At 42.9% G+C, this 12,188-nt stretch overlaps 1 protein-coding gene across 2 annotated transcripts in view; it reads right to left on the reverse strand.

Moving 5' to 3' along the window:
- The window catches only part of LOC137377586 (polycomb group RING finger protein 3), a 283,609-nt gene that overhangs the window by 31,913 nt on the left and 239,508 nt on the right, over nt 1-12,188 (reverse strand). For both annotated transcript variants that reach the window (XM_068047388.1, XM_068047379.1), the window contains exon 8: nt 4,221-4,358. In XM_068047388.1, the coding sequence (XP_067903489.1) occupies nt 4,221-4,358 (138 nt within the window). The remainder of the gene's footprint in view (nt 1-4,220; nt 4,359-12,188) is intronic.

Raw genomic sequence — 12,188 nt, forward strand, 5'->3', positions numbered from 1 at the left:
GTAAATTGGCCACTATAAATTGCCCCGAGTATAGGTAGGTGTTAGGGAAATATAGGGACAGGTGGGGATGTGGTAGGAATATGGAATTAGTCTAGGATTAGTATAAATGGGCGGTTGATGGTCGGCACAGACTCGGTGGGCCGAAGGGCCTGTTTCAGTGCTGTATCTCTAAATAAAATTTTAAAAAATAAATATAGATTTATTCTGTTGATGCAGCCAAGCACTTTAGGTTATAAATAGAATCATTCTAGCAAAGGAGGCAGCCCTTTAGCCCATCGAGTCAATGCCGGCACCCTGGAGAGCAAACTAATCAGTCCCACTCCCCTGATCAATCCCCGTATCTCTGCAAGTTTATTTCCTTCAAGTGCCCATCCAATTTCCTTTTGAAATCATTGATTGTCTCCATTTCCATCGCCCTCGTGGGCAGCGAGTTCCAGGCCATTACCTCTTGCTGTGTAACAAAGTTCTTCCTCACATTTCCCCTATATCGCTTGCCCAAAACCTTCAACCTGTGTCCCCTAGACTTTGTACCATCAGCTAATGGGAAGTTTTTCCTTGTTTAACTTATTAAGCCTGTAATAATCTTGCACACCACTATCAAATCTCCCCTCAATCTCCTTTGCTCCATGAAGAACAAACCCAACTTTTCCAACCCAACCATGTAACTAAAATCCCCCATCCCTAGAACCATTCTGGTAAATCTCCTCTATACCTTCTCAAGGACCCTCACATCCTTCCTAAAGTGTGGTGACCAGAACTGGACGCAATACTCTAGCTGGGGCCTAACCAGAGCTTCAGCATAACTTCCCTGCTTTTGTACTCTATGCTTCTTTTTATGAAGCCCAAGATCCAATATGCTTTTCTAATCACACTCTCAGTGCGTCTTGACACTTTCAAAGTTTGGTGTACATGCACCCCAGGTCCCTCTGTTCCTGCACACACTTTAGAACTGCACCATTAAGTCTATATTGTCTCACCTTATCCCGTCTGCCAAAATGCATCACCTCGCTTGTCTGTATTAAATTCCATCTGCCACTTGTCTGCCCAAACTGCTAGCCCAGTTATGTCCAGTTGCAGGCAGTTCATATCATTCACATAAAAATCAATAAAGCAGTGGTCCTACCACTGACCCTTGGGGAATACCACTGTCCAACATCCTCCAGTCTGAAAGACAACCATTTACCACTACTTCTTGTTTTCTGTCCTTAAGCCGATTTAAAAAAAAATCCAAGCTGACACTAACCCTCCTATTCGATGAGCTCCAGTTTTGTTAACATAGAACAGTACAGCACAGTACAGGCCTTTCGGCCCACGATGTTGTGCCGAACCTTTAACCTACTCTAAGATCAAACTAACTACCTACCCTTCATTCTACTATCATCCATGTACCTATCCAAGAGTCGCTTAAATGCCCCTAATGTATCTGCTTCTACTACCACCGCTGGCAGCGCATTCCACGCACCCACCACTCTCTGTGTAAAGAACCTACCTCTGACATCTCCCCGAAACCTTCCTCCAATCACCTTAAAATTATGCCCCCTGGTGATAGCCCTTTCCACCCTGGGAAAAAGTCTCTGACTATCCACTCTATCTATGCCTCTCATCATCTTGTACCCCTCTATCAAGTCACCTCTCATCCTTCTTCGCTCCAATGAGAAAAGCCCTAGCTCCCTCAACCTTTCTTCGTAGGACATGCCCTCCAGTCCAGGCAGCATCCTGGTAAATCTCCTCTGCACCCTCTCTAAAGCGTCCACATCCTTCCTACAATGAGGCGACCAGAACTGAACACAATATTCCAAGTGTGGTCAAACCAGCATAACCTCGCAGCTCTTAAACTCAATCCCCCTATTAATGAAAGCCAACACACCATACGCCAGCCTTTTATGTGGTACTTTGTTAAATGCTATCTTAAAATCCATATAGACAACATCCATTGCTTTCTCTTCATTAACCTGCTTTGTTACTTCATCAAAAGATTCAAATAGAATAGTCAAGCATGATCTGCCTTTTAATTCACTCAAACCTCTCCAAACGTGTGTGGATTTTTTTTCCGAGTATTGTTTCCAAAACATTACCTAGCACTGATGTTAAACTGATCAGCCTGCAGTTACTAGGAATATCCTTATACCTTTTCTTAAATAGCAGTGTCACATCTGCCACTCTCCAATCCTCTGGCATCCCCCTGTATCCAGGGACGTTTGGAAGATTATGGCCAGTCATTCCATTATCTCCATTCCCACTTCCTTTAGCAACTGGGATGCAAGCTATCCGGACCAGGCGATTTATCCATAGCCAGCCTTTCTATTACATCCTTCCCATCAATTTTCACCCCATCCATTACCTCTACCATCTCCGCTTCTACCGATATTTGTCAGCATCCTCTTCCTTAGTAAACTCTGATACAAAATACTCATTAAATTTTCTAGCCTTGGACCTTCAGCTCTAAGCATGTATCACCCTCTTTGTCCACAACAAGCCCTTAACAGGTCACAATACAATGATCAGCTTTCAATTTAAAAATGAAGAAAGCTGCACTGCAGAACCTACAATAAAATGTTACCTGAGCTCATTATCAAATACATATCACTTAGGTTTAGAGCAAGCAGGAACATAAGAGAACACAAGAGAAGATGCAAAACAGAGAAACAGACATGTAGTGAAACTCAGAGAATGAATCAGATAGAGAGAGAGAGAGAGAGCATAAGACAGAACACGCACGACAAGAAACATGATAGAGAAACAGAAGAAGCAGCGTGCATGCAACAGGATATGGCAGAAATGTTGAGAGAGATCATAAGACCGACAGCATGCACAACAGGAAAATAGAAGAAATGCAAGACAAAGTAAAGCAAAGAGATGCTTGAGAAATAGAAAGCCAGTGGGATCAGGAGCAAAGCAAGTTCTCACAAACAGAGCTGCATATTAAGCATATCAGCAGTAAATGTAGAATGGATAAATGGAAGTACTAAATACTTTGGAATTAAAAAGCAGAGGCGTAGGTAAATGGAAAAGGCTATTAAAAGATTTGAAACTCTTGAGGGAGACAAGTACTTAGCTGATGTCGATAACTGAGAATTTCACAGGGACGTATTACAAATTCTAGTTGAGGGAAAGGGAAAGAAAACAAACACAAAAAGCAACAAAAAGAAAAGTTGTTTGCTATACAGTAATTGACCCTCCATATTGCAGTACGATACATTTGCAGGGCATCTGAATTAACTCAAATTAATAAAAATCTGCTAATCCGTTGAATCACTATAGCCTCAGAGAGCAAAGACATATGACAAAACAGAAAAAAAAACTTACAATGCTATAGCCAATAAGGACTCATAAGAAATAGGAATAGGAGGCCATTCAGCCCCTCAAGCCTACTACACCAAACATGATTTTGACTGATCTGATTGTTACCTAAACTCTACTTTCTTGCCTGCCCCATAACTCTTGACTCCCTTGTCAATCGGAATCTGTCTAACTCAACCTTGAATATATTTAATGACCCAGCCTCCGCTGCTTGCTGGGGAAGATAATTCTAAACACTAACAACCCTGAGAGAAAAAAAAATTTCCTCCTCATCTGAGTCCTAAATGGGAGACCCCTTAATTTGAAACTGTGCCCATTAGTTCTAGATTCCCTCACAAGGGTAAACATCCTCTCAGCATCTACCCTGTCAAGACCCTTCAGAATCTTTTATATTTCAGTAAGATCACCTCTCAATCTTCTAAACTCTTATGAGTATGGGCCCAACCTGCTCAACCTTTCCTCATAAGACAACTCCTTCATCCCCAGAATCAGTCTAGTGAATCTTCTCTGAACTGCCTCCAAAGCAAGTATATCCTTCTTTAAGTAAGGCCAAAGCTGTACACAGTACTCTAGGTCTCACCAATGTCCTGGACAGTTGTAGCAACACTTCTGTACTTTCATACTCCATTCTCCTTGCATTAAATACAACATTCCATTTGCCTTACTAATTACTTGCTGTACCTGCATGCTAACTCTGTGACTCAACTTACACTCAAACAAAGTGAGCAGGAGATAAACACAGTAATACAGTATTGCAAATACAACGTAATACACTAATCCTTGGAATTTCCTACATATATAATGCCCCAAAACATTAATTTAACAAGGCTATAGTGTATAAAGTAGATATTTGCAAATATGTATGCATTTCCAAAAGAATTTACTATATTAGCTGTGATATCTATATTTTCAAAAATTACCTCATTAAATGATGCTAGGTTGAGTTTTTTGGCGATAAATTTCTTCAGGTGCAGAACAGTAGCTTGTGCCGAACAGCGAATCCACTTCCTCTTTAACCCACGCAGCTTACTGCTATTGCATTCCAAACAGATGCTTACCTTGAGGAAAAGCAGACACATAGCACAGTACATATTTACTTTAATAAATATTCTCTGCAGTATTATTGGATATTGATGCTGCAACAATGGAAAGAGACAGCAGAGACACTCCCCAAAACTGGACACAACTCTAAGTCCTTAGAGTTAAACCATTGTTTAAAAAGGGCAGAAGGGAAAGACGAAGTAATTAAAGGCCAGTCAGCCAGAATAAATCAAAGGAACAGGATGCTGCATAATTTTGCCAAATCAGTCAAGGTCAAGTCCCCAGATGTAATGGAGTTGTTCAGTGCTCTGGGGGTTAAGTCACACAGAGTACTGGCTACAGTTCTTATGGCCACAATATGCAGGAGGAGGTACAAAAGAGAGCCACCAGACTGATTCCCAATACTGAAGCGAGGAGTTACGTGGAACCAGTTGACAAGCCACAGCTTCTCAGAAGTTATCTGAAAGAGAACAATATGGAATACAGAAAACAGAAACATGACTTGCAAATACACCAGAGCAGCAGGATACAGGGCACAGATGTGGTAGTATAAAGAGAAATTTAGGACAGATGTCATAAAATTTCTCTAAGCAGAAGAGTGATACAACAGCTGGAAGGATGACTGGGGCGAGATCTCAAGTAGCTGCTATATACTGTAATGGGAAGACACTGGTATTCTGGTTGTACCACAGCAAATGGAGGGGAAGGACCTTTTCATCCAAAGCAAGCTTGTTGGAAATAGGTCCAGATACATCCTGATTGATAGATGAAACACAATCAGTGTTTTCTGATTACAAGGGTCCCATGTGAAATCGAAGTTGGGCAGTTTTAACTGAGCTCGCTGTGGGCAATTTACTCTCAGCACAAAAGCCTCCCTTAATTTGGTCATCTAAGTTGGGAATTTCAATGGAAGAGGATGTAGCAGGTTGGCATTGAAGTACATTTTTGGGGCAGAGCAGAGGAAGCTATATTTAGCAAACAGTTCTAGACCTAACCTGAGTGTCCAAATTTGAATATATTCCAATAGCAAGCATTCATTCATTGTGGGAACTTGCACTATTAAAGCTATTCTTACATATAACATCTGTTGTTGAAAATAATTATGGAAAAAACACCTTCGCATAATGGTGTAAATTTTTTAAAAATTCATTCATAGGATGTGGGCGTTGCTCACAAGGCCAGCAGGTGTTGCCCATCCTCATTGCCCTTCTCGAACTGCAGCAGTCCATGTGGTAAAGGTACAACCCACTGTGCTGTCGGGTAATGAATTCCAGGATTTTGACTCAGCGACGAGGAATGAATTGCGATATATTCCCAAGTCAGGATGGTGTGAGACTTGGAGGGGAACTTGCAGGTGGTGGCATTCCACTTGTCTGCTGTCTTGGTGCTTCCACGGAATAGAGGTCGCAGGTTTCAAAGGTGCTGTGAAAAAAGCCTTGGAGAGTTGCTGCAGTTCATCTCGAATATGGTACACACTGCTGCCACAGTGCGCAAGCAGTGGAGGGAACAATGTTTAAGGTGGTAAGTGGGGTGCCAGTTAACTGAGCTGCTTTGTCCTGGATGGTGTTGAGCTTAGAGTGCTGTTGGAGCTGCACTCATCCAGGCAAATGGAGAGTATACCATCACAATCCTGACTCGTGCCTCATAGATGATGGAAAAGATTTGGGGAGTCAGGCGGTGAATTACTTGCCGCAGAGTACCCAGCCTCTGACCTGCTCTTGTACCTGCTGTAGTTATGTGGCTGGTCTAGTAAAGTTTCTGTTCAATGGTGACCCCTAGAATGTTGATGGTGGGGCATTCAACGATGGCAATGTTGTTCAATATCATGGGGAGGTGGTTAGAATCTTTTGTTAGAGATGGTAATTGCTTGCCACTAGTGTGGCGCAAATGTTACTTGCCACTTACCAACTCAAGCCTGAATGTTGTCCGGGTCTTGCTGCATGTGGGCATGGACTGCATTATCTGGAGTTGGGAATGGAACTGAACAATGTGCAATCATTAGCGAATGATGCTCACTTCTGATCTTATGATGGAAGAGATGAATGATGGAGCAGCTGAAGATGGTTGGACCTGGGACCCTGCCCTGAGGAACTCCTACAACGATGTCTTGGGTCAGAGATGGTTGGCTTCCACCAACAACAATTAACTTTCGCAAGATACAACTCCAGCCAATGGAGAGTTTCCCCCTAATTTACAGAGTTCAATTTTAAGAATATACGAATTAGGAGCAGGAGTATGAGTAGGCCATTCGGCTCCTCAAGCCTGCTCTGCCATTTGATAAGATCATGGCTGATCTAATTGTGGCCTCAACTCTACTTTCCTGCCTAACCCCATACCCTTTGACTCCCTTGTCAATCAAGAATTGATCCAACTCAGCCTTAAAAATATTCAATGACCCTGCCTCCACTGCTCTCTGGGAAAAAGAATTCCACAACCAAACAAACCTCAGAAAAAAATTCTCCTCATCTGTCTTAAATGGAAGGCCTCTTATTTTTAAACTGCATCCCCTGGTTCTAATCTTTCTCATAAAGGGGGAACATCCTCTCAGCATCCACCCTGACAAGTCCCCTCAGCATCTTATATGTTTTAATAAAATCACCTAATTCTTCTACACTCCAATGGAAACAGGCCCAGCCTGTCCAACCTTTCCTAAGATAACCCCTTCATCCCAGGAATCAGTCAAGTGAACCTTCTTTGAACTGCTTCCAATGCAATACTATCCTTTCTCAAGTAAGGACAGCAAATCTGGACATAATACTCCAGATGTGGTCTCACCAATAGAGTCATAGAGAGATACAGCACTGAAACAGGCCCTTCGGCCCACCAAGTCTGTGCCGACCAACAACCACCCATTTATACTAATCCTACATTAATCCCATATTCCCTACCATTCTCCTACCACCTACCTACACTAGGGGCAATTTACAATGACCAATTTACCTATCAACCTGCAAGTCTTTGGCTGTGGGAGGAAACCGGAGCACCCAGCGGAAACCCACGCGGTCACAGGGAGAACTTGAAAACTCTGCACAGGCATTACCCAGAACTGAACCCAGGTCGCTGGAGCTGTGAGGCTGCGGTGCTAACCACTGCGCCCTGTACAACTGTAGCAAAATTTCATTACTTTTATATTCCATTCCCCTTGCAATAAACAACATTCCATTCACCTTCCGAATCACTTGCTGCATCCGCATACTAACTTTTTGTGATTCATGTATCAGGATAGCCAGATCCCTCTGTACTGCAGAGTTCTGCAATCTCACTCCGTTTAAGTAATATACTGCTTTTCTACTCTTCCTGTCAAAGTGGACAAGACCACATTTTCCCACATTATACTCCATCTACCAAATTTTTGCCCACTTAACCTATCTATATCCCTTTGCAAACACTTTATATCCTCCTCATAACTTACTCTTCTATATTTGTGTCATCAGCAAACTTAGCAACCATACATTCGGTCCTCTCATCCAAGTCATTTACATAGATTGTAAATAGGAACACAAGAAATAGGAGCAGAAGTAGACCATATGGCCCATCGAGGCTGCTCCATCATTCAATAGGATCAGGGCTGATCTTGAGCTTCAATTCCACTTTCCTGCCCACTCCCCGTATCCATCGATTCCCCGCAAGACCAAAAATCTATCTATCCCAGCTTTAAATACATTCAATGATGGAGAGTCCACAACCCTCTGGCGCAGAGAATTACAAAGAATCACAACCCTTTGAGTATAGTAATTTCTCATCTCAGTCCTGAATGATTAGCCCTTATCCTGAGACTGTGTCCCCGTGTTCTAGATTCCCTGACAGTGGAAACAATCTCTCAGCTGCTACCCTATCTAGCCCTTTCAGAATCTTGTACAGCTCAATTAGATCACCTCTCATTCTTCTAAACTCCAGAGAATACAGGTCCAATTTACTCAGCCTCACATAGGCCAACCCCCCCGCAGCCCCCCCCCCCCCCCAATCCCAGGGACCAATTTAGCAAATCTTAGTTGCACTGCCTCCAGTACAAGTATATCCCTTCTTAAATGTGGAGATCAAAACTGCACACAGTATTCCAGGTGCGGTCTCACAAAAGCCCTGCACAACTTTAGTAAGACTTCTTTATTCCTGTACTCCAATCCCCTTGCAATAAAGGCCAACATGCCATTTGCCTTCCTAATAGCCTGCTGCACTTGCATGTTAACTTTGTACATTCCTTGTATGAGTGCCCACAAGTCTCTCTGAACATTAACACTTACCAGCTTCACACCTTTTAAAAAATATTCTGCTTTTCTATTTTTACGACCAATGTGAACAACTTCACACTTCCCTACATTATACTCCATTTGCCATCTTGTTGCCCAATCACTGAACCCGTCTATATCTCTTTGCAGCCTTTCCACATCCTCCCTGCAGCTTACCTTTCCACAAAGCTTTGTATCATCAGCAAACTTAGAAATATTACTCTGTCTCTTCATCCAAGTCATTAATATAGAGTGTAAATAGCTGAGGCCCCAGCACTGATCCTTGCGGCACCCCACTATTCACTGTCTGCCAACTTGAAAATGCCCCATTTATGCCCACTCTCTGCTTCCTGCCTGTTAACCAATCCTCTATCCACGCTAATATATTACCCAACGCCATGAGCCCTTGTTTATTCATCTTTTCTGTGGCATCTTATCGTATGTCTTTTGGAAATCCAGGTATACTACAGCTACTGGTTCCCCTTTATCGACCCTACTAGTTACATCCGCAAAAGCTCTAATAAATTTGTCAAACAGGATCTCACTTTAGTAAAACCATGCTGACTTGTTCGAATCATATTATGCTTTCCCAAGTGCAATGTTAAGACTTCTTTAATAATATTTTCCAGCATCTTCCCAACAACTGATGTTAGGCTAACTGGCCTGTAGTTCTCTGTTTTCTTTCTACCTCCTTTCTTGAAAAGCGGTGTAATATTTGCCAACTTCCAATCTGACGGGACCATTTCTGAATCGAAGGAATTCTGAAAAATCATAGCCAGTGCAGCCACTATCTCTGCAGCTCACTCTTTTAGAACCCTGGGATGTAGGCCATCTGGTCCTGGGGACCTGTCAGATTTTAGTCCCTCAAGTTTCTCCAATACTTTTTCTCAGCTGATATCAATATCCTTAATTTCCTCACTCTTTTTAGCCCCTAGGTTATTGCTTATTTCTGGTATGGAACTAGTGTTTTCTACTGTGAAGACAAAATATTTGTTGAATCCTCTGCCATTTCCCATGATGATTTAGCCTGTCTCTGCCTCTAAGGGACCAACATCTACTTTACCTACTCTCTTCTTTTTCATGTACATATAAAAGCTTTTACCATCTGTTTTTATATTGCTGGCTAATTTACTCTCATTCTATTTTTTCCCATATCAACTTTTTGGTGGCCCTTTGCTGGTTTCCAAAACACTCCCAATCCTCAGACTTGCTGCTATTTTTTGCAGCATAGTAAGCCTCTTCTTTTAGTCTACTGTCCTTAATTTCCTGAGTGAGCCACGGATGGGTCTTGTTTTGGAACAGAATGTACTTCGTTGAACCTTTGAATTGTTTCCCACTGTTCATTTACTGCCATATCTTCCAGTCTATTTACCCAATTAACCTTAGCCAGTTCTCCCCTCATACCTTCAATATTGGCTTTAAGTTTAAGATTCTTGTTTGTGATTGAAATGTGCCACTTTCAAACTTAACATGAAATTCAATGGTATTATGATCACTGTTTCCCAGTGGATCCTTTACGATTATATCATTTATTAACACCGCTTCATTACAGAGTACGAGATCTGAGATAGCATTACCCCTAGTCGGTTCTACTATTGCTCCAAGAAACTGTCATAAAAACATTCTACAAACTCATCTTCTAGACTACTGTTGCCAATTTGATTGTCCCAGACCATATGCAGATTGAAGTCCCCTACCATTTTTTTTTATTCATTCACGGGATGTGAGCGTCACTGGCTAGGCCAGCATTTATTGCCCATCCCTAATTGCCCTCGAGAAGGTGGTGGTGACCTGCCTTCTTGAACCGCTGCAGTCCATGTGAGGTAGGGACACCCACAGTGCTGTTAGGAAGGGAGTTCCAGGATTTTGACCCAGCGACAGTGAAGGAACGACGATATAGTTCCAAGTCAGGATGGTGTGTGACTTGGACGGGAACTTCCAGGTGGTGATGTTCCCATGTATCTGCTGCCCTTATCCTTCGAAGTGATTGAGGTCGCGGGTTTGGAATTAATATATTACCTCTTTTACACTCTCCAATAATTTCCTGTTTAATGTTCTGTCCAATAATATAACTACTGTTAGGGGGCTTGTAAACTACTCCCACCAGTGTTATCTGACTCCTGCTATTCCTAATTTCCAACCAAACTGATTCTACTTCATGATCTTCTGAGGCCAGATCCCTTATTAATGTCTTTATGTCATCCTTTACTATCAGGGCTACCCCTCCTCCTTTGCCCTTCTGTCAGTCTCTCTGAAATATTGCATACCCTGGAATATTCAGTTCCCAACCTTGATCACCTTGTAACCATGTCTTGGTAATGGCAATTAGATCTACATCATTTACCTCTATTCGTGCTATTAGTGCATCTATCTTATTACAGATGCTTCGTGCATCCATATAAAAGGAACTTTAATTTTTTTTCACCTCTATTCCCTGCAACGACCTTATTTGCCAATGTACAATTTTTATTAAACTCTGACCCTTCCTGTCCCATTCTGTTGGAATTGACCCACATCACTATCCTGCTATAATGCCCTGACCTCTCTCTTTGGATTTCTAAATTTCCCACCGACGCACAGTGGCAGCAGTGTGCAACATCTACAAGATGCAGTGCAGCAACGCACTAAGGCTCCTTAGAAAGCACCTTCCAAACCCGCGACCTCTACCACCTAGAAGGACAAGGGCAGCAGTCACATGGGAACACCACCACCTGTAGGTTCCCCTCCAAGGCCACATCCTGACTTGGAACTATATCGCCATTCCTTCACTGTCACTGGGTCAAAATCCTGGAACTCCCTTCCCAACAGCACTGTAGGTGTACTTACACCACATGGACTGCAGCGGTTCAAGAAGGCAGCTCACCACCACCTTCTCAAGGGCAATTAGGGATGGGCAATAAATGCTGGCCTAGGCAGCAACGCCCACATCCCAGGAACAAATAAAAAAAAAGCCCTGTCCACAGCCCTAGTTAAGCGATTGACCAGGACACTGGTCCCAGCCTGGTTCAATGAATCCCATCCCAACGGAATAGCTCCCTCTTCCCGGAGTACTGATGCCAGTGCCCCAAGGAATCGAAACACCACCTTCCCACACCACTCTTTGAGCCACGCATTTAGTTCTCTAATCTGCTTGATGCTGTGCCAATTTGCACGTGGCTCAGGTAACAATCCGGAGATGATTACCTTTGATGTTCTGCATTTTAGATTGGACCCTAATTCCTCAAATTCACTAAGCAGATCATTTCTGGTTCTACCTATGTCATTGGTTCCCACATGGACCACAACAACTGGATCCTGCCCCTCCCACTCCAGGTTCCTCTCCAGCCGCAAGATGTCCTTAACCCTGGCACCAGGCAGGCAACACAGTCGTCGGAGCTCCCAGTCTCGGCTGCAGAGAACAGTATCTATCCCCCTGACTATACTGTCTCCTATCACTACCATATGTGAGGTTCCAGCACTGAACCCTGTGGCACTCCACTAGTTAAACTTGCCAACTCAAAAATGACCCATTTATCCCTACTCTCTTCCTGTTAACTAACCAATCCTCTATCCACGCTAATATGTTACCCCCTAGACCATGAGCTCTTATTTTGCGAAGTAACCTTTGATGTGGCACCTTAT

Source organism: Heterodontus francisci, chromosome 1, assembly GCF_036365525.1.
Source record: "Heterodontus francisci isolate sHetFra1 chromosome 1, sHetFra1.hap1, whole genome shotgun sequence".
Taxonomy (NCBI): Eukaryota; Metazoa; Chordata; class Chondrichthyes; order Heterodontiformes; family Heterodontidae; genus Heterodontus; species Heterodontus francisci.